Source organism: Terrapene carolina, unplaced genomic scaffold (assembly GCF_002925995.2).
Source record: "Terrapene carolina triunguis isolate 2854851 unplaced genomic scaffold, T_m_triunguis-2.0 Scaffold212, whole genome shotgun sequence".
NCBI classification, from domain to species: Eukaryota; Metazoa; Chordata; order Testudines; family Emydidae; genus Terrapene; species Terrapene triunguis.
The window spans coordinates 9,804,758-9,825,942 of NW_020664563.1; the positions used below are offsets into that span (position 1 = coordinate 9,804,758).

Sequence of the window (21,185 nt, forward strand, 5' to 3'; positions counted from 1 at the left end):
AAAGTTCTTCATCAGACCCAGCTTGATGTGTAAGGGTGGTAATAAAATCTTCCTTGATTCAACAAGTGGTGGATGCTGAACACTTTTCCTCCCAGGCTCCAATGACTGTCGGAGTGGCCAATCTTTCTTGATGTAGTGGGAATCTCTTGCACGACTATCCCATTCGCAGAGAAAACAGCAGTACTTTGTGTTTCCAGTCTGCAGACCAAGCAAGAGAGCAACAACCTTCAAATCGCCACAAACCTGCCACTGATGTTGGTCATAGCTTATGCACCTCAAAAGTTGTTTCATGTTGTCATAGGTTTCCTTCATATGGACTGCATGACCAACTGGAATTGATGGCAAAACATTGCTATTATGCAGTAAAACAGCTTTAAGACTCGTCTTCGATGAATCAATGAACAGTCTCCACTCATCTGGATCGTGAACGATGTTGAGGGCTGCCATCACACCATCGATGTTGTTGCAGGCTACAAGATCACCTTCCATGAAGAAGAATGGGACAAGATCCTTTTGACGGTCACGGAACATGGAAACCCTAACATCACCTGCCAGGAGATTCCACTGCTGTAGTCTGGAGCCCAACAGCTCTGCCTTAGTCTTGGGTAGTTCCAAATCCCTGACAAGGTCATTCAGTTCACCTTGTGTTATGAGGTGTGGTTCAGAGGAGGAGGATGGGAGAAAATGTGGGTCCTGTGACATTGATGGTTCAGGACCAGAAGTTTCATCCTCTTCCTCGTCTGACTCAAGTGAGAATGATTCTGGTGCATCAGGAACCGGCAGTCCTTCTCCGTGGGGTACTGGGCGTATAGCTAATGGAATGTTTGGATAATGCACAGTCCACTTTTTCTTCTTTGACACACCTTTCCCAACTGGAGGCACCATGCAGAAGTAACAATTGCTGGTATGATCTGTTGGCTCTCTCCAAATCATTGGCACTGCAAAAGGCATAGATTTCCTTTTCCTGTTCAACCACTGGCGAAGATTTGTTGCACAAGTCTTGCAGCATATGTGTGGGGCCCACCTCTTGTCCTGATCTCCAATTTTGCAGCCAAAATAAAGGTGATAAGCTTTCTTAACCATAGTGGTTATACTGCGCTTTTGTGATGCAAAAGTCACTTCACCACAAACATAGCAGAAGTTATCTGCACTGTTCACACAAGTACGAGGCATCTCTGCTCACTTTGGCTAAACAGAAATGTGTCCCTTTGCAAAATCAAACACTAACAAATAAGAGAGCACGACACTGTATGATTTCTAGAGCTGATATAGGCCAATTTGTTCAGCAGAGTGATGTAAGCTTCGTTATGATTGCATCATCCATGACTTCTAGGAATAACATGATGCAATTCATATCATGTATGATGCAATACCAGCTTCAGATTGCATCATTCATTGTTTTGCCTAAAAAGCAAGTACTGTCCAAACCCAGTCATAGATTTATTCATAGATCCAGTCAAAGATGTATTTTAGTCATTTCTGGTTTAAATTGAGATCCCTTCCCTTTATAACTCACTTATCCTCCGCCATTCCCAAGTCAAGGGTCGTATATACTGACCCAATAGCATATCTTGAAAACTAGAGCCAATCAACAATTTTAAGCATCATTTTTGTTCTCAGTGACCCAGAATTAGTAAAGTTTGACTACATTTATTCCAGAAGCATTTTGGCTGTAGAGCAGTGTAATCGTTGTTTGTTGGTGCTCCAGAACTAATCCCAGTACTTTAATGTATAAACTATGGGAGTCAAGACTGCCCTAAATTCAGAGTTCTGGAATGACAAACGTACTGTCCTTTCCTGGGTACAAATCATCCTTACCCTCTGCTCATAGGATCTCCTGATATTTTAGGAGACTTATCAGCTCTGCCCTCAAGAGGGAATACAAGAAACAGAAAAGCTCAGTAAATATAGTTAGTTAGTTTTGATTAAACCAAAACCCACTTTTATCTTAGATAACCAATCGGGTATATAGGCATCAGCAAATTAGCCTATGGGAAATAAGGTAGAGTAATGTAAAAAGAACATTGTAAACATAAGTTCAGGTACTATACTTGTTGCCAAATCTCCGTTACCATTTTTGCAGTTTTAGTCACCTTCACCAATTTTAAGTGCTTTTCTTTTCCACTTGCTGTGTGGATGATCCACACAAACAGGAGAAACTGATCTAAGCTGTACAATTGCTACTTTAATAAAAATTAATTGTAGAGTAATTGCTTTACCATACAAAAAAAGAAAAGGCTGCACCCCCCATTTCTCGTCTTCCAGGGAACAGTCATCCACTGCACCCAGACACACCAATCTCATGAAGGGCAAACTTATTCATATGTTTCTTTCCCTTATTTTTACTACCCCAAAGGCAGAAGTGTTACTAGGTGACCACTTTTGGGAAATGTGCTCAGTGGGAGCGGCCGCTTCCCCTCCCCCCCCCCCCCCCCCCCCCAAAAAAAACTACGCTACTGACTAGGTCAAACAAACCTTTGGTGTATCAGCTCAGCACAGACCAACCATCCCACTGTGCTAAATAAAGGCTACAGTGATGCAGGACACAGTCCTGCAGAGTGCCTCACTAAGGTACCCAGAATTTTCATGGAAAGGCAATTTTAGCCCATAAGAGATGGGGAATGGAAATGATTCAGTGAATAGATGGAAACATTACTCTTAATAGATTTATTCTTTTAGTCCTCTTTAAGGGGGTTTCAATACATTATACTCAAGAGGTCAAAACTGTGCCAGATTTTACAAGGCCAGAAACATGATCATGAAATAGCAGAATAACTATTATTTGAATGCTAATATTTCTCAAACCCCTCCATTACTTTGACATGACCATAAAAAAATAAAATCAGAGCTAACTTCAACACTGCTGTTATTGTGGCAAAAAGCGAGATCCAAAAGGCTTTTAAAAAGCTGTCTCTAGACTTATTGGACCAGACAAATTAGGTTTCAGGGATCAGGCACAACTAATTAGGAATCTTTTAGTTTTATTACCCAGTCATTGACATTGGGAATTATAACCTTGATTACCCAATGGTCTCAAAAGGCTACCCAAAACTTTTCAAACAATCAGGGACCCAACCCAGCAGACTGAAGTCTGTGCAGATTACAGAACTCCTGACACATTCCCCAAAGGGTTGCGGCTCTGCAGGACAAGTGCTAGTCAATCATGAGGATCATACTCAGCTTTTGGCTAGCCAGCCTTCACGTAACGGAGGTCTGGACTGTAGTCTTCTTGGATTTTTCTGTGCACAATCTCTTTACGTTATGAAAGGCTCTGCCATATTATTCTTTCAAGGGCTCTGTTTGACCGTGCTAAAGCAATTTTTTAATCTCTCTCTTTCTCTTTCAGAGTAATGCTAACACAGCAGTTTATATTCTCTCCTTCAAAAGAACGCTTTCTACTATTTACTTCCACAGTAGGTGAAGAGAAAAGTTAAGCCCCAATGAATTGACCTGCCATAGATGGGTGCCATAATACATTACAAATTTAACTCCTCAGACAAATCTTAAAAAACAGAACAAAAAAAACAACCCACATTTTATTTTATTTGGGAAGACTACAGATGCCTGAGTACTAAAGGGCTCGCTGATCACAGCTACACACACACATATACACACGCCCCACCCATAAAGACTAATAAATATAACAGTATGCGCACACATACACTCGTGTTGAAAATCTTTCAAAATCAACATTGGATGACCAGCCACTGTAAAGCCCTGAACACGTTTCTATTGTACACTCTTCTCTAACTACATTTCTCTATTTTTTTGAAACAATAAAGGAAGACTACAATTCTCACTTGTGAGGGACTCACTGCTTCAAAGAGAAGTAACCCAATTCTCTCTCATCCTACTAGTGATCTTATTTAACAAAGACCACATGGCAGTCAGAAAAATTTCCATCAAGGAATGTAGGATATAGGCTTGTGCAAGTCATTAACGCTGGCGCAGCACTGCTTGCAAAGTAAATAAAGGCTGCCACCTTGTGGATTGAAGACTACAGAACTGGCTAAACGAGAACACCACAATGCAGAGGGGTAAAACCTCAACACAGAACATTGGGATGGAGTGGGAAAGGGAGTACAAAAAAGGGGTACCTGTTTAAGAAATTTGCCGTTTGGGTTCAAACCACATTCCTCATTACAAAACCAGCAATCATACATCCAAGACTCATCTTATGGATTTATTTCAGTGGTTTTCAACCCTTTTTTCATTTGCGGACCCCTACAAAATTTCAAATAGGGGTGTGGACCCCTTTGGAAATCTTAGTCTGCAGACCACCAGGGGTCTGCAGGCAGGTTGAAGACCATGGATTTATTTTGATAGAAAATCATCATTTTAAACTTTTTTATATTACTCTTGAATAATTATACTACAACTTCTGTTGTGTTAACTATATACCGTATATACTCGATCATAAGTCGGTTCGTTTATAAGCTGACCCCCCCGCCCCAAGATGGATAAGTAAAAATGGAAAATTTTTTATAGCCGACCCTATAATTCAGGGGTCAGGAAACTTTGGCTCCCAGGCCATCAGGATAAGCCGCTGATGGTCCAAGATGGTTTGTTTACCTCGAGCGTCCGCAGGCATGGAGGTAAACTTAAGTAAACAAAGTGTCCCGGCACGGCAGCTGCTTACCCTGACGGGCCGGGACAGCAACTGGTGGGGAAATTTTTTTGGGGGGGAGAAGCTAGGAGTCAGGGGAGTAACCCCTGTGACCACCCCCCACATGACCCCACACTCTCCCCATCCCATCCCTTCCCACCTTATCTAGGGAGGGCCAGGGGAGGATGCGTCTGACCTGGCTGGAGCTGCTCCAGCAGGCTGGGCATCACGGCCGCAGCGTGCTCCGGCGCCCGGGCAGCGCAGCCACAGCCTGCTCTGGGGGGTGGGACCGAGCGGCATGGCTGCAGCCTGCCAGCCCCGGAGCTGCAGCTGCTTCGGAGGCTGTGGGGAGAGCAGCATGGCCAGAAGTGGAGAGAGACTCTGGCCCCACCTCTTCCCTTCTGTCTCTCCTTGCTCCCTCTGTTGGGGGGAGGGGCTGTGTCCCACCTCTCCCTCTCTATACCTGTTCATAAGCCGACCCCCGTCTCTGGTGCTTCCCTTTTTTACTAAAAAAATTCGGCTTATGAACGAGTATATACGGTACTTACAATCTACCACTTCATTAAAAAACATTAAATGGAGTACTGATCATTGTTTTTTGTATTTTGTTCGTAATTTATTTAGATATTTTGTTCTGAATGAGAAGGTTCTATTGCCCTAGGTTCATTATCTACTTCATTTCTTCAGCTATGTGCTCTCCGTGCTCTTTTATTTCCTTTACTGCCAGTTCCTTAACTACCACCCCTTCCTGTCCTGCCACAAAATGCAATTTTATGTACTTGTAAATGTATTTCCATTTTTGAAAGTACTGGAAACACTATTTGGCAGTCCTCTTCTTTGGAAACTGAAAAATGAATAGCTCTTGAAGAATTTTCTTTTTAAATAAACAGGAAGTTCCACAGAGGGCAGTTATTTAAGTCCAATGGGCATACTCCAAAGAAAATTTTAAGGGCACTGCGCACATGCACACACACACTCTCCAACTTGTGACAGCTTATTTTATATCAATTTCTTATTTACCAGAGTGAAAATAAATTTTTCCTTTTTAATATTAAAATTACTTTATTCTTGCTTGCTTTAAGACTTGTATTCTTAAAATAAGTATCTTGATAGTAAGTATTTGCAAAAAATGGACAAGATTTGCTTTTCTCTAGCATGTATTGACAGCAAGCTTAGGATCTACTTATTGGACCAATTCTACTACACATTTCTCCCCAACCCCTCCCACATGACCTTTTATCACTGACGTTTAAGAAAAAAGCCCCCTGACAATCAGTTACTTTCACCCACCCACCCAGTCACTGCTGAACTGTCCCTTTCTACCACCTTGAGTTGCCACCTCTCCAAAACATGAGTCCCATTACCACTTCGGATGGGCTTTTTCCAAAGTTGCAGATTCTATCAGTTGGAAACAGAGAAATGGATGGTAAAAGGCAGAAAGTAGGGGTGACTGATGAGAGCTTTTAAAGAACTATGTATTGTTCTTGGTTGCAGCTTCAACTTTAAAAAGGAACAGCTTGGGTACTTGAAAGCCAACAGGGCTTCCAGGGGGCAACATACTTTCTCAGTGTTGTCATATTTACTCAAATATAGGATCCATGTCAGTAAATCATTGAAATACATGCTAAAAGCTAAGCACTTTGACAGCCCAACTCAGCTTTGAAGGGACTACTCACATACTTAAAATTAAACACATGTTGACATGCTTTGCTAAATCAGTGCTACTAGTAGAAAAATACAAAATTGTAAGATCAAATTATTTTCTTGGCTAAAATCAGCAATATCTAACAGCAACAGCTAAACACTAGTCTGAAATAGGTAGAAAGGGGACCCAAAAAATCTTAGCTTTAACACTGTTAAAAGCATCACTGTCATTGTACCATGAATCAAATTCCTTCAAAGAAAATAGTCAGATTTTATTGCCATTCCAGTATTTTCTAACCAATTACCGTTCTTGCAAAATGCCCAGGAAGGGCACAAGAGCAAGATCCAATCCAATATGAACTCAGTGGCTAAAGAAGCTTGTCTATACCACAGGATGATTTCCATCTGCATCTCACTGCAGCCACCATGAACTTAATCAGTACAGGTTAAACGTATATCACACTGGTGATAATTGTATTTTGACCTCCATGGCTAATTTAGCCATTATACATTCTAGTTATATAATGCATAGTAAAATAGTAAAAATGCACCACGATTTGTTTGCACAAAATCTAAAGTTTCTTGGGGCCTTCAACAAATATTCAGATTGATGTAAGGTACTTATCAGAGGTTTGCAGCATAGTTTTCAATTGTCCGCTATCAAACTACAGGACATACCTAGTGGGATCTCGCAGGGGTCTGTCCTTGGTCTAGTACTAATTCAATATTTTCATTCATTACTTGAATAAAGGAGTGAAGAGTGTGCTTATCAAATTTGTGGATGACATCAAGGTGGAAGGGGTTGCAAGAACTTTGGAGGAGGACAAGATTCGAATTCTAAATGTCTTTATAAATTGGAAAATTTATCTAAAGTCAACAAGATGAAATTCAATAAAGACAAATGCAAAGTACATTTAGGAAGGAAAAAATCAAATGCAGAAACAAAATGAGGAATAACTGACTAGGTGGTAGTATCGCTGAAAAGGATCTGGGGGTTATAGAGGATTGCAAATTGAACAAGAGCAACAATGTGATGCAGCTCCAAAAAAGGCAAATATTCTGGGGTAGAAGTGCCATATGTAAAACATGGGAGCTAACCGTACTGTTCTACTTAGCACTGATGAGGCCCTCATAGCTGGAGTATTATGTCCCGTTTGGGGCACTGCACTTTAAGAGGAGGACAAACTGGAGAGAGTCCAGAGGGGAGCAACAAAAAATGATAAAAGGTTTAGAAAACCTATGAGGAAAGGTTAAAAAACTGGGCATGTTTAGCCTTGAGAAAAGACTGAAGGGTGACCTGATAAGTCTTCAAATATGTTCAAAGCTGTTATGAAGAAGATTTTGATCAACTGTTCTCCATGTCCACTGAAGGCAGGACAAGTAGTAATGGGCTTAATTGCAGCAAGGGAGATTTAGGGTGGATATGGAAAAAAATAGGGCTGTCAATTAATCGCTGTTAACTCAGGCGACTAACTCAAAAAAATTAATCGCACTGTTAAACAATAGAATACCAATTGAAATGTATTAAATATTTTTGGATGTTTTTCTACATTTTCAAATATATTCATTTCTATTACAACAGAGAATACAAAGTGTACAGTATCCACTTTATATTAGGTTTTATTACAAATATTTGCACTGTAAAAATGATAAAAAATAGTATTTTTGAATTGAAGCATGAAGGGACATATGGATCTTTAGCGCATCTGGCACGTAAATAACTTGCGACACCAGTTACAACAGTGCCATGCAAACGCCTGTTCTCACTTTCAGGTGATGTTATAAACAAGAAGCGGGCAGCATTATCTCCTGCAAATGTAACCAAACTTGGTCCTACTTCAGCCAATTGCTCAAACAAGTGGACTTATAGGCTCTAAAGTTTTACATTGTTTTGTTTTTGAATGCAGTTTTTTTGTACATAAAATTCTACATTTGTAAGTTCAACTTTCATGATAAAGAGATTGCACTACAGTACTTATATTCATCATCATGTTCCTATTACGCCTCTGGCGTTTAGGGCAGAAACAAAGTTCCTCCACTCCTGTCTGTTTCTGGCAAGTCTTTCAATGGTTCCCCAGCTGTGCCGCAGGTTTTTCAGCTCAGCTTCCACAGCTCTTTGCCATGTTGTTTTCAGGCAGCCCCGTTTTCGCTTGCCTTCAGGTGTCCATCTTATTGCTACTCTGGTGATGGAATCAGTTTCCATCCAAAGCACATGACCAATCCATCTCCAACACCTCCTGGCAATGATGGTGCTCAGATCCTCTTGGCTGCACTGTGTCAATGGATCTTGGTTTGAGATTATTCTGGGCCAAAAGATAGAGGATTTTTCTGAGGCAGGTTGTATGGAATGAAGACAGTTTAGACATGTCATACTTTCTCATTCCCCAGCATTCTGCACTATAAAGTAGTGTTGAAAGTACACAGCTCTGAAATCTTGAGTTTGGTTTTGGTGTTGTATTTTGATGCTTTCCAGACTGTATTTAAGCTCCTGAAGGTGTTCCTGGCTTTATTGATTTTGTTCTGACTGACGGTACTGCCCAAGTATGTGAATGTTTCTACATTGGTGAGAACATAATCCTCTATCCATACTGGTGATGGTGAGGAAATATTAAAGGTCATGATATCTGTCTTAGTGCGGTTGATTTTCAGTCTAATTTGCTGGCTGAATGCATTGAGTTGAGTTGTTTTTTCTTGTATATGGTGTTGGGTATGTGATAGGGGAGCGACATCTGCAAAGTCCAAGTCTTCAAGGGATGAGAAGAGTGTCCATTTAATGTCTCTTGGCATGTCTTCTGTTGTACGCCACATTACCCAGTCGATGGCAATGTTGAAGAGGATTGCAGACGTGACACACCCCTGACATATTCCTGTTTTGACTTAAAAACTGAGCTCACTGTGATCAACAGTGCATGTAAAGTTGAAATAGAAGCTTTTGATGACGTTGATTATACAGAAAGGAATTCCATATGCCTGCAAAATGGGCCATAGGCTGGTCCTGTGAATGCTATCAAAAGCCTTCTCAAAGTCTATGAAATTTATGTAGAGTTGCCATTGCCATTCTAAGCACTGTTCTATGATGTTTCAGAGAGTGAAGATCTGGTCTGTGCATCTTCGCCCTTTCCAAAAACCAGCTTGCTCTTTTCTAAGAACACTATCAACTGCCTCTGATATACACGGGACTATGATCTTACACAATACTTTGCTTGGCACAGATAAAAGTGATACACCACACCAGTTATTACAATCACTGAGAGTTCTTTTCTTTGGTATCTTCACTATAACCCCATTGGTCCACTCATCTGGCACTTTTTCCCTTTCCCAGACTGATATAAATAGAGGGGCCAGGATAGATGCTGCTAATTTAGGATTTATCTTGAACAATTCTGCATTCAAATTATCCTTGCCAGGAGCTTTCCCATTTTTAATTTATATATATATATATATATATATATATATATATATAAATAAATAAAATGGGAAAGAGTATATAATTTAAGGGTATCTACTGTTTCTTTTGTTTTTTACAGTGTAAATATTTGTAATCAAAAATAAATATAAAGTGAGCACTGTATACTTTGTATTCTGTGTTGTAATTGAAATCAATATATTTGAAAATGTAGAAAACACCCAAAAATATTTAAATAAATGGTATTCTATTAACAAGAGTGTGGTTAATCGTGCAATTAATCATGCTTAATTTTTTTAATCTCTTGACAGCCCTAGGGGGAAAAAAAACAAAGGATAGCTAACTACTGAAACAAGTTACCAAGGTAGGCTGCAGAACCCCTGCCATTGGAGGTTTTTAAGAAAAGGTTAGACACATACTGTTGGTCAGGGATAGTCTAAATATATTTGCTGTTGCCCCAGTGCAGGGAGCTGAACTAAGTGATCTCTCCAAGTCTGTTCCAGCCCTACATTTCCATGATTATCTTTGCAGTCCAGTGGTTAGGGCACTAGCCTGGGACTCAGGAGATCTATTTCCACAGTATCACTATAGACTTCCTGGGTGATGTCAGGTAAGCCGACTAAATCTGTTACTCAGTTCTCCATCTGTAAATTAGCACTTCCCCGTCTCACAAGGGTGCTATAAGTATACAGTAGAGCCTCAGAATTACGAATACCAGAGTTACGAACTGATCGGTCAACCACACACCTCATTTGGAACCAGAAGTACACAATCAGGCAGGAGAGACCAAAAAAAGCAAATACCTTATAGTACAGTGCTATGTTAAACTACTAAAAAATAATGGGAAAGTTGTAAAAAAAGATTTGCCAAGGTAAGGAAATTGTTTCTGTGCTTGTTTCATTTAAATTAAGATGGTTAAAAGCAGCGTTTTTCTTCTGCATAATAAAGTTTCAAACTATATTAAGTCAATGTTCAGTTGTTAACTTTTGAAAGAACAACCATAACATTTTGTTAAGAGCTACAAACTTTTCAGAATTACGAACAACCTCCATTCCCAAGGTGTTCATAACTCTGAGGTTCTACTGTAAATACATTAAAGATTGCGAGGCACCAAGACTCTATGGCAATGGAATCCATATAAGTATGAGGATAGACAGATTTCCCAATTAGCTAGAAATTTCATCAACTGTTGAAAAGTTATCTTCTGCTCACAGTCCCATAATTACTCTTTCAATAGTATGGTATCATTTTGAATTTTGATTTTAACCAGAACCTCCCCCATGCTAGGCAAAGTTTAGGCTTAGTGAAGCTGCAACGCACCATTAACCCTTTACTGTGACTATTATTGCTACACCCACCAGTGACTGTTAACAGCAACACTCAGATTCTTTAGCAAAATTGCTGACAATGACTAGAAAGTGGCTTCAATATACAAAAGACATTAGCAGTCACTTTAGAAACAGCTTTTTAAAGTTTTACCAAAATGCATTAATGCAAAGAGGTTAAACAGGCACTCTCCTACAGCCCCCTCTGCTTCTTTCATTTTCAACATAGAGATTTAAGATTTCCACTGGTCCCACAAGGGTTTTAATCCAGTGTCTTCACGGATGCTATTTAGAGTAAAATTTACAAAAAGGCAGCAGTCCAGTGTTTATAGGTCAATGACAACCAATGAGTTTACCAAACATTTGGGGGGGGGAAAACCACAGTCATACACAAGTACAAGATTATGGCATTGCAACTGAAAAGAGCTCAGTGCTCTCAGTCTTATTTGGCAATCTCCTCATTGCATCGCGTATTTCACTTGCACCACATTTCTTACCTGGATACAATGCTGGAGCCATTATAGAGATCGCTAGCATAAGACAGTGTTGCCAAAGGTCGGACGGAATTGTAGCGAGTGAACTTGGATAGGCACTCCTGAAATTCATCCAGCTGGCTTGTGGTTCTGCTGTCGTCTAGACAAAGGTAGCAGAATTGTTGATGATGGAAAAGAAAGAATGAGAGGGAAGTAAATAAAGTTTAACAGTAAACAAAAAATCCTAAGGCTTAAGTGATCACATGACATTTCCGAGGCAAGGCATCTGGGGATGAACACTTGTCAACAAACATTAACTGACTTTTCACTTCAGCACACACCTCTGAATACTAGTTCACTTTAGTGGAAAATAAGTCTTTATAATACCATGTTAGGAGAGACTACAGTAAAAGCTTTGTTATCTGGCACATTGGGGAAATGGAGAGTGCTGGTAAGTGAAAAATTCCGGTTAACTAAGAGAAAGAGTTTGGATGCGGGAGGGGGCCTGGGGCAGGGGATTGGGGTGCAGAGAGGTTTTGGGATGCCAGATCCAGGGGGCACTCACCTCAGGCAGCTCTACATGTTGCTTCCTCCTGCAGGCGCCGTCCTCGCAGCTCCCAATGGGAGCCGCAGAGCGGCACTTGGGATGGGGCGGAGGTGAGCGCCACCCATATCCAGTACGCCGAAACCCCTTCTGTGCCCCAACCCCCTGCCCCAAGCCCCCTCCCACACCCAAACTTCCTCCCAGAGCCTGCACCCCGCACTCCCTCCTGCATGCCAAATTCCTCATGGCCGTTCCTCCACCTAGGAGCAGCAGGGACATGTTGCCACTTCCGGGCAGCCACATGGAGCCAGGTAGGGAGCCTGCCGGCCCCACACCGATCAGATTATAAACCGGACTTTCTATGAAGATTAGAAATGCTGGTTTATAGAGCTTTCCAGTTGGTACAGGGCCTGATAACACCGCTTTTATTGTATTATACTACTTCTATCAAGAACCATGAACATGCCTTCCCTTGTGTAAAAGTCCACCAATTTTACATAAAGGCAGAGGTCCTGGGCGATGAGGATTACCATTATTTAAAACAAAAATTGATACAAATGTAAGCAAACCTATGTACCATCAAGAATATGTACAGTTACAATATGCTATAGAGGTAAACACATTTATCTTCCTCCATCTCCCAATGCAATATGCTCTAAAGAGAGAGTCTATTACACCAAAGAAATTATTATAGAAAATTTTCCCTCTCACTCCAAAAGCAACAGAGCTAATAGAGTGGGGAAAAACCCACAAAATAGAGATGCCTGCCTTACAAACTCAGTGCAAAATGATGTCCTTCTGTAGTCAGGAAAAATTAAATCAACTTGAAATACAATGACATGAGAAATATTTGGTCAAAAATTGAACGTGGCAACTATAGAAGTTAATAAAATACAGTAAGCAATAAAAAAGACAAAAATCCAAATTCCTCCTGAGTCATAACTTTAATCACTATGAATAGAGGAGTTTAATCATTTTGTTGTTAAGATTTCCCATAGAAGAAAACAACTTTTATTGCGGAGCCACACAGATGAGCTAGCCTTCATAAAATGATCCAGTACCAGAAACCAACAGGCTGAGATTATAGCCTTCAGGTTTGTAATACCCACCAGAATTGGTAAGAATTATACTTGCCTTCTCAAACAGGCCCAAGAGGAGGAAGCTCACTTTTGCATTGTGCATCAAAGTGATGTACCAACAATTTCAACTGCTGAGTCTAACAACCATCACCACCCTTACACCTATAATGTGGGTCAGCCCAAAGCCATTCACAAACAATCCAGTATGCTGGTACATACCATACACGTCACCCACCACTCAAAGGGTATGTCTACACTACAGGATTAATCCGAATTTAGATAATTCGAATTTGGGAAACAGGTTGTATAAATTCGATTGTGCGCGGCCACACTAAGCACATTAATTCGGTTTTTAACCACAGTAATTCGGTGGTGTGCGGCCACACTAACCCTAATTCGAATTAACAAAATCGATTTAGGCACTACTCCGCTCGTCGAGGTGGAGTACAGAAATCGATTTTAAGTGCCCTTTAATTCGAATTAACTGGCTCTGTAGTGTGGACGGGTGAAGGGTTAATACGGATTAACGCAGCTAAATCCGAATTAAAGTCGTAGTGTAGACCAGGCCAAATATAGTAACTTTCAGGGTGAAGTGCAGCAGCTATTAGTAGTACATACCAACACCATACTTAGAGTTGAGAATAAAAATGTCATGAACCATTAAAAAGTTACAGCTCAGTGGTGTAAAGGGAAAGGGTAGCTCACCTTAGCAGAACTTTCTGAATGTTTTGTGGGAGTGAAGAAAGCAAGGACAGCATAATACTGACTCCCCAGGGAAAAGTACTGAAGGGGGGGGAAAAAAAAAAAAAAAAAAAAAAAAAAAACACACCTTTATGCAATCTCCCAAATTCCTGTCCCTCAAATATCAAGAGAGGCCATTTCAATTAGATCTACATCCCAGCTGCATTTTAAAATATAGTCACTAAATAAGAGTGACATTTTAATGTCTATATTAAAAAGGGGAGAAGGCAACAGCGTTAGTAGACCCCTGCGTGGATACAAAATTTGTATCTGCATCTGATCGGTAAAATGGTCCGCTGACGTAAAGCCGATATCTGCAGGGCTCTAGATACAAAATTCATATCCGCATCCGATCCGTGATCTGCAAAAACGGTCTGTGGATATCCGCAGATTTGCAAGGCTCTAATAGTCAGATGTTTGAAGGTATTGGTTATGTGTCTCTAGTGTCCTTCACAGTTGCTCTTTTCATTCTGATTAAAGTCCCACTTTAAATAAAACAAGGGCCTGAACCAGACTTTTTTTGTGGGGGATTCTACTGGAGGGAGAGGTGGTTTGGGAAGGAGAAAGCAGGTGAACACCAGTGGGTGTCTTCAAAAAGATGTTTTGATGTGTCAGTCAATGGTGGAAGCAAAGAAGGAACTATTCTTCCATTTCCCTCAAATCTAGAGATCATGTACCTCTTTCTTCTCTAATGTATTTTATACCCAGATCTGCAAATTGGGATGCTACTTTTCAAGATGTTTCCCCTGTCAATGTGAAAGGCACATCATAATTAAAGCTATTTCCTCAGCCCCCCACCTCTGACTACAGGACAGTCAAAGCTCTTGCACAAAGCTTCTCTATTCATTTTAAATGACAATTCTTACACCACCTCTTTATACTAAAGATGTTTAAATAATCAGCAGCAGAATTTAAACTATATATTAAAAAAAATAGGAACGCCTGGGATCAGAGAACCAGCAAGTTATCTTACTCTGCTGTTCCTTGACATATGGGAAAAAGCACTGCCACATAGACACTTCTACTATCCCAGGTCTCCCCATAAAGAACATTATCACCTCATGCCAGTTCTACAGCTGGCTCAGATACCAGTCATTGCTCTGACCCATGCACTCCATGTCGCCAACTATTTTAATTTCCATAGGGAGTCATGCACCTCACACATCCCTTTGTCACCAGCCAAAATTCACATCAGACTTATCAGACAGCTGAAATTCCCAGGCAGACTCCTGCAGGGCACTAGTTCTGTTTTTTCTTAAACTGGAGCAGCAACAGAAGCTAGCCAGGGTGGATAAAAGTCAAAGTTTTTATTTAAATCGGATTTTTTTTAATAAAATGCTTTTTGAGGAAAAAACCTATCTAAAGATGGTTTTAATTGAGATACCTTTGAGCTATAATGTATCTTATCATGGAATAGGGATTGTAAATCCTAATTCTATAGTATGAGGCAATATAGTCATGTAATGTTTAAGAAAAGTTTTGTAAATGAGTTCCAATAGTTCATGGATTAGGGACCCAATTTTATGGGGTTCCACAGTCTTCTGTATAGATTATTTAGGTTAATCTATCTACCCAATGGGACTCAGTGTTCAGTCTAGAAGATACCATTAGAGATGCTTAGTTTTGCAGTTCTCAAACAGTGGATTTGTCTCTCCAGGGATAACATACTTGTTAACACCAAAAATGTTTTTAAATAAATAAATTCATATATAGAGGTGAGAAATAGCAGACCTCAACCCTATTGTCCCTCTGCAAATCTGTGTACACAGTCAATCCCTTACCTCTTTCTAAAAGTGCAAAGTTTCAAAAAGTTCATCGAATAGAACATTGTTGGGGGCGGAATAGATCTGGACAAAGAAGTCTGGAGATAAGTGTGAGAAGGGAGGGACAGGCAGTAGAAACAAAAGTGAAACTGTTTGAGCAGCATATCCCAGAAGTCTTGAGGTCTTTCTGAGTGTAGCCTTCATTGATTTGAGATCTACCATACCATTCTCTTACTAGAAGGGAAAACCTATAATGGCAGCAGGCCATAAAAGAAACAGTTTGGGAATAATTTAATGAAATTCCTCTACCTGTGGGTAAGACAGGCATGCGTGCAAAATGCAAACAGTGCAACAAAGAAATGCAAGGCCTAGTTGCCCGTATGAAACAACATCATGAGACGTGTTCCTTCTCAGGAGGAAGCTGCGTTGAAGATGATGAAAGGAACATGTCTGAACATGCAAGATCTTCAGGTCTGTGAACTTTTTTATTTCATACTTCTTTCTTAAGGACTGCCTGTCTTCCTTCTGGACTATTCTTGAATTCTCATGTTTGAGCAGAAAATATAATTGTTACTCTATGGTACTATCATTTTAGATGCAGTTGTGATAAAAAATAAATAGCTGAAATAGGCATATCTTCCTTTTACAATTTCACCTTTAAAGTGGAACACCTCTACCCCGATAAAAAGCTGTCCTCGGGAGCCAAAAAAAATCTTATTGCGTTATAGGTGAAACCGTGTTATATCGAACTTGCTTTGATCCACCGGAGCGCGCAGCCCCGCCTCCCCCCCCCCAGAGTGCTGCTTTACTGCGTTATATCCGAATTCGTGTTAAATCGGGTCACGTTATATCGGGGTAGAGGTGTACTGAGTATCAGTGAATGCAATGAGTAATACTAAATGAGCAGTATGGTAATAATAATTAAGTAACTGCACTGACTTATTTTAGGGGGGGAGGGATAGCTCAGTGGTTTGAGCATTGGCCTGCTAAACCCAGGATTGAGAGTTCAATCCGGGCGGGGGGGGGGGGGGGAAAAAAAAAAAAAATTTGTCTGGGGATTGGTCCTGCTTTGAGCAGGGGGTTGGACTAGATGACCTCCTAAGTCCCTTCCAACCCTGATATTCTATGATTCTATTATTTTGTTTAGGAGAATCCATCCTCAACATACAGGATTCTGAAGACTATCTACCTTCAAGATCACCATCATTTTCTATGGTTTCAGAGTTATCTGCCAATGATAGTGTTTCAGTCACATCATGTATGTCACATAGCCACAGTATATCACCTGTAGCAAAAAGAAAAAGAAAAATCTCCATCATCCAGAAACAGCCATAGATAAGTTTGTGAAAAGAACTAGCAGATTACAAAACAAGGTAAAAGTACCCTGAAGCCTATTTCTGTAGCCTTGAACAAAATGCAGGGAAATAGCTATTTTATTGCTGACGCTGTTGAAATTTGGAAGGAACTGAGTGAGGTCTTAAAAAGAGAAATATGCAATGACAGAGCTAAATTACAAGCTTTATAAAAACGAATGGGACAAGCACTATCTACAGCTCATTTTCTTGCAAATATTCTCAATACTCAGTACCAGGGTCAAACCTTAACTGCTGAAGAAGAGGAGTTGGCTATGACATGGACATCCAGCAATCCTCCCTCCATAATGCAAACTATAAAACTTCAGAGCTAAGGATGAACCATTCAAGAAATATATGTTTGCTGATGATGTTTTAAAGAAAGTCACACCGGTGAACTGGTGGAAGTCACTTAAGCACTTGGATTCGGAGACTGTTGAACCGATAATCTCACTTAACAGCAGTAGCTTCTTCTGCTTGTGTAGAAAGAATATTTTCTTCCTTTGGACTAATTCATTCCAAATTGAGAAATCATTTGGGACCTGAGAAAGCAGGAAAGCTTGTTTTTCTTTTCCAGATTATGAACAAACAGGAAAATGAAGGTGAAGATGACTGCATTAGCTGCAGAAGCCAATATTTTAAGTTTCTCATGTTGACCAGGCGGACATAGTTGATTAAATTTTTGTTTTTAAAATATATCATGTAACTATTTTTTAATAAAAAAAACCCTGATTTTAAAAAACTTGAATGTTTAAATTCAAAAATTCATGTGCTTGTTTTGTTAAAATATATGTTTGCTGTTGAAGAAAAAAATCCAGAATACATAATGTTGTTGGTTCAGTTAAATAAAACAATTTAAAATGTCTGGTGATGTTCTCCTCCTAATACAGCATGGCAAGAAAATCCTCCAAATATTAATGATTAACCTGTTGAACTGGATACCTGCTTCAATTACCTTTGGTAAATGAAATAACCAAACAATCATTCATTTTCTGATAAGCTGTATAACTAATCTGAAAAGTTTTCAAAATAAATCACTTTTAAAATGTATAGTGTGTACCTTCTAAAAATGAAACCTACATCTCTCTGAGTTGTGGAGAATATGTATTAAGGTTATAACCAACAAAAATGCACTTTTATGTAGAAATCCATGATTAAATTGAATCTTCCTGACTAGGGATTTAAATCATGATTTAAATCACTAATTTGATTTAAATCAAACCCACCCTGAAGCTAGCATAATGTATCTTCTACTGAGGCAGAAAATAATTTAAACATACTCCAAATTAATGTATAAAGCAAGCTTATTTCTGATCTGCTGCTATGAAAGTTATAGGGATATGTCTTATCCCAAATACATCTAAAAATTCCATATATTCAAAGAGCCAACCTCCAAAAACAAAATCAAACAAATAGTGCTACACACAGATCTTGTACTCGGAATGCACTGAAGTGCATGAGTGAAATCTAAAAGAGGGGAAAAGGCTAAACAAATGCCACAGATTTTTCCCTGATTGGGGGGAACTGTGCCCCTTTTATCTTGTAATCCTCCACACAAAGTGTGGCTAATGTTATATTTTAGAACACCTGCAGATGTTCTGTTAATCAGATAAAACATTTGCAGTTTCAATTTCTGAAGAGACTATTTCTCATGTAAGAACTGATGGTACTATTTTCATTGCACAACGGGTGAAGAAATATTGTAATTTATCATACACTTATACATTGTATCCGGGAGGTATCTATTACTCCTGGGAGAATTCTGCACCAAAAAAAAATTCTGCAAAATTCTGCATATTGTCCAAAATTCTTCATAGTGTCAAAACAACACTATATAATCACGCCAGTTTCAATTATTTTGGTAATTTATTTCAAAATACCTGTCAGCAACTATATCTGTAACACAAATGACAAAAAAAATTCCCCCCGAAGTAGAGAATTAAAGAAACCTCTATGACAACAAAGTTCCTGTTTTTCTGACCACCCCCCAGAGGCCAGCCACTCCCCACTCTGGCCCAGACACTTGCTCCCATATCCCACCCCCACAGAGTCTAGCCGCTGGGCGATTCTCCCCCCGCCCCCACCACCAGACACTCACACCCCCTACCCCTCTAGAGTCCAGGGATCCAGAGAGAAACAGCCTGATGCTGGGTCCAAGATTGTATGGTGTTTCCTGCATGCCGCCTCCTTCTTTCAGGGCATGACAGGAACTGCAGCTGCCAGGAACCCTCCATCTCCTCCTCCCCCTGGCAGTATCTTCTATTTCCGAGCTGGGGAACTGGGCTCTGCCGGGTTCAGTGGCCCCTACTGGCAGCCAGCAGCTCTGCCGTGCTAATTCTGCATTGCGCAAAATTCTCCCAAGAGTAATCAATATACCAGAGTTGCTTACAATTTGTGTGGATTACTACAGCCTGCAGAACACTTGCTGAAGGTCTGTGAAATGCTGTCTGCTCACAAGCTACAAGCTCCTCCTCTTTTTCCAGCTGCTAAATTTTAATTTCAATGCACTAGAGACTTAGGTAATAATTACTTTTCTATGGAAGCAACTGTTCTTACCAAAAAGATATTATGCAGTTGTGAATGACAGGAGATGTTTCCCAAGCAAATGTGAATAAAAGGGTTTCCGTTGCCACAGGACAATTTGTATTTAAAACGTTGTCCACACTATGAACAAGTTTGAGACCCTCAACACATGTGCACGCGCACACACACCGCCTCTGCAAATAATTTGAACATCAACACTTTACGGCATTTTGCCCCATGATCTGGGCTGCCCATAAGGTATCCTGTGTAATAAAACAAACAGACTTTTTACAGAGAGAGTAAAATCCAAGGCTTCTTTCCATTCAAAAAGAGTGTTGTTAAATCTAGAGAATACACTCAAGTAACATGGCGTTGAAACAGTCTTCAAAGCTCATATCTAGTGCCATTTGTGTTTTAAGTACAGGAGAACATACCAAGTTATCTTCCTACCTCCTTCAATAGCCTTTGAGTTGTAATCAACACATGCCCGTTTGAGTGAAAAGGCTCCTCACAATGGTATCTCAAACCCTTTTTATGCCTCAGTACATTTTTAAAAGGATGTACTAGGTACAGAGAAAAGTCCTATTGTTCTTTAGGAGGATTGTTGTGTGTGTCTTTCATGCACTGCCTTTGTAAATATACCCCTTTGTGCCTCTTCTAAAATGCCAAGAACATATTTCTTTGATTTAAAAAGCCAACCCAAGACTGGACAAGAGATGAGGTTCTGTCAGTCAGCTCAGGTGTATGTGCATACAGAACTTGGAGGGGAGAAGTGAGATGTGCTCTCTCAAAAGCAAGTCAATTTCTATGATCCAAGTACTTAAGACAGGCAACTGGAAGCACCTCAGAAATTCAATTCCAAATTCATTAATGCAAAAGAAACATACCTGATACACGAGTCATCCTGGTGGAAAAATAGCACTGCTCCAAGTCCTCAAAATGAGCTGTAAGCCTCTTCCGCCTTGATGCCAACGTGCTGTTATACCATGGCTGTTTTTTAGTCTGAGTGGAGAACAAGAAATACTTATTCAGAAAAGAGACCCAGGCCTGGCTTTACCGATTTTGGTACATTTTACCAAAACGTATAGACATGCCCTTTTATTTTTAAGAGATTATGAATCTGGAAAAAGACCAAAGGTCTCGTTTCTACATGTATCTGCCTCTTATGGATCTCTCGTCACACCTGATTATTTTACTGACAAGAAAGTCAGTCACATATCTGTAATTCTTGTTTTCTGAAGGTAGTAATTATAATTGGATAACTCATGGGCTTCAGCTTCAGGCATGAGTTTCAGAAGCCAACAAACAAAAACAACAAAATCCTTGCGCAGGGGGGTGGGGGGGGGGAGGTGGAGAGGAAGGGTCACAGATCATGTCACTAATGGATCTAGAGGACACAGTATCAACTTCTCCCAACTATCAGCTCCTTTTCAAACAAGAGAAAATGTGCAAAAATCAACACTCAGATGACCAGAAGAGATGGCTGGGCAAAAGGTTTTTTTTAAACTATCTAGTAAGTAATTGTATTTTATCTTAAATGACAAGTAGATAGAGAGTGTGGAAGTTGGTCTACTACAGAACAATCAAGCTCATTGCATATGAAGTCTGGAAAACGTCATAAAAGGTACCTCCCATACCCCACCAATTAAAAAAACCTGAGGGGAGAGAGGAAGGTCTGAAACTTTAATTTAAAAAAAAAAAAAAAAAAAAAAAAAAAAAAAAAAAAAAA

General features: G+C 39.9%; 1 protein-coding gene across 2 annotated transcripts in view; it reads right to left on the minus strand.

Annotated features, from left to right (window-relative positions):
- The window catches only part of LOC113407556 (E3 ubiquitin-protein ligase COP1), a 204,436-nt gene that overhangs the window by 125,041 nt on the left and 58,210 nt on the right, over positions 1 to 21,185 (minus strand). For both annotated transcript variants that reach the window (XM_026656196.2, XM_026656197.2), the window contains exons 10-11: positions 20,344 to 20,458; positions 11,479 to 11,614 (exon numbers count right to left, since the gene is read on the minus strand). In XM_026656196.2, coding sequence (XP_026511981.1) covers positions 11,479 to 11,614; positions 20,344 to 20,458 — 251 coding nt within the window. The remainder of the gene's footprint in view (positions 1 to 11,478; positions 11,615 to 20,343; positions 20,459 to 21,185) is intronic.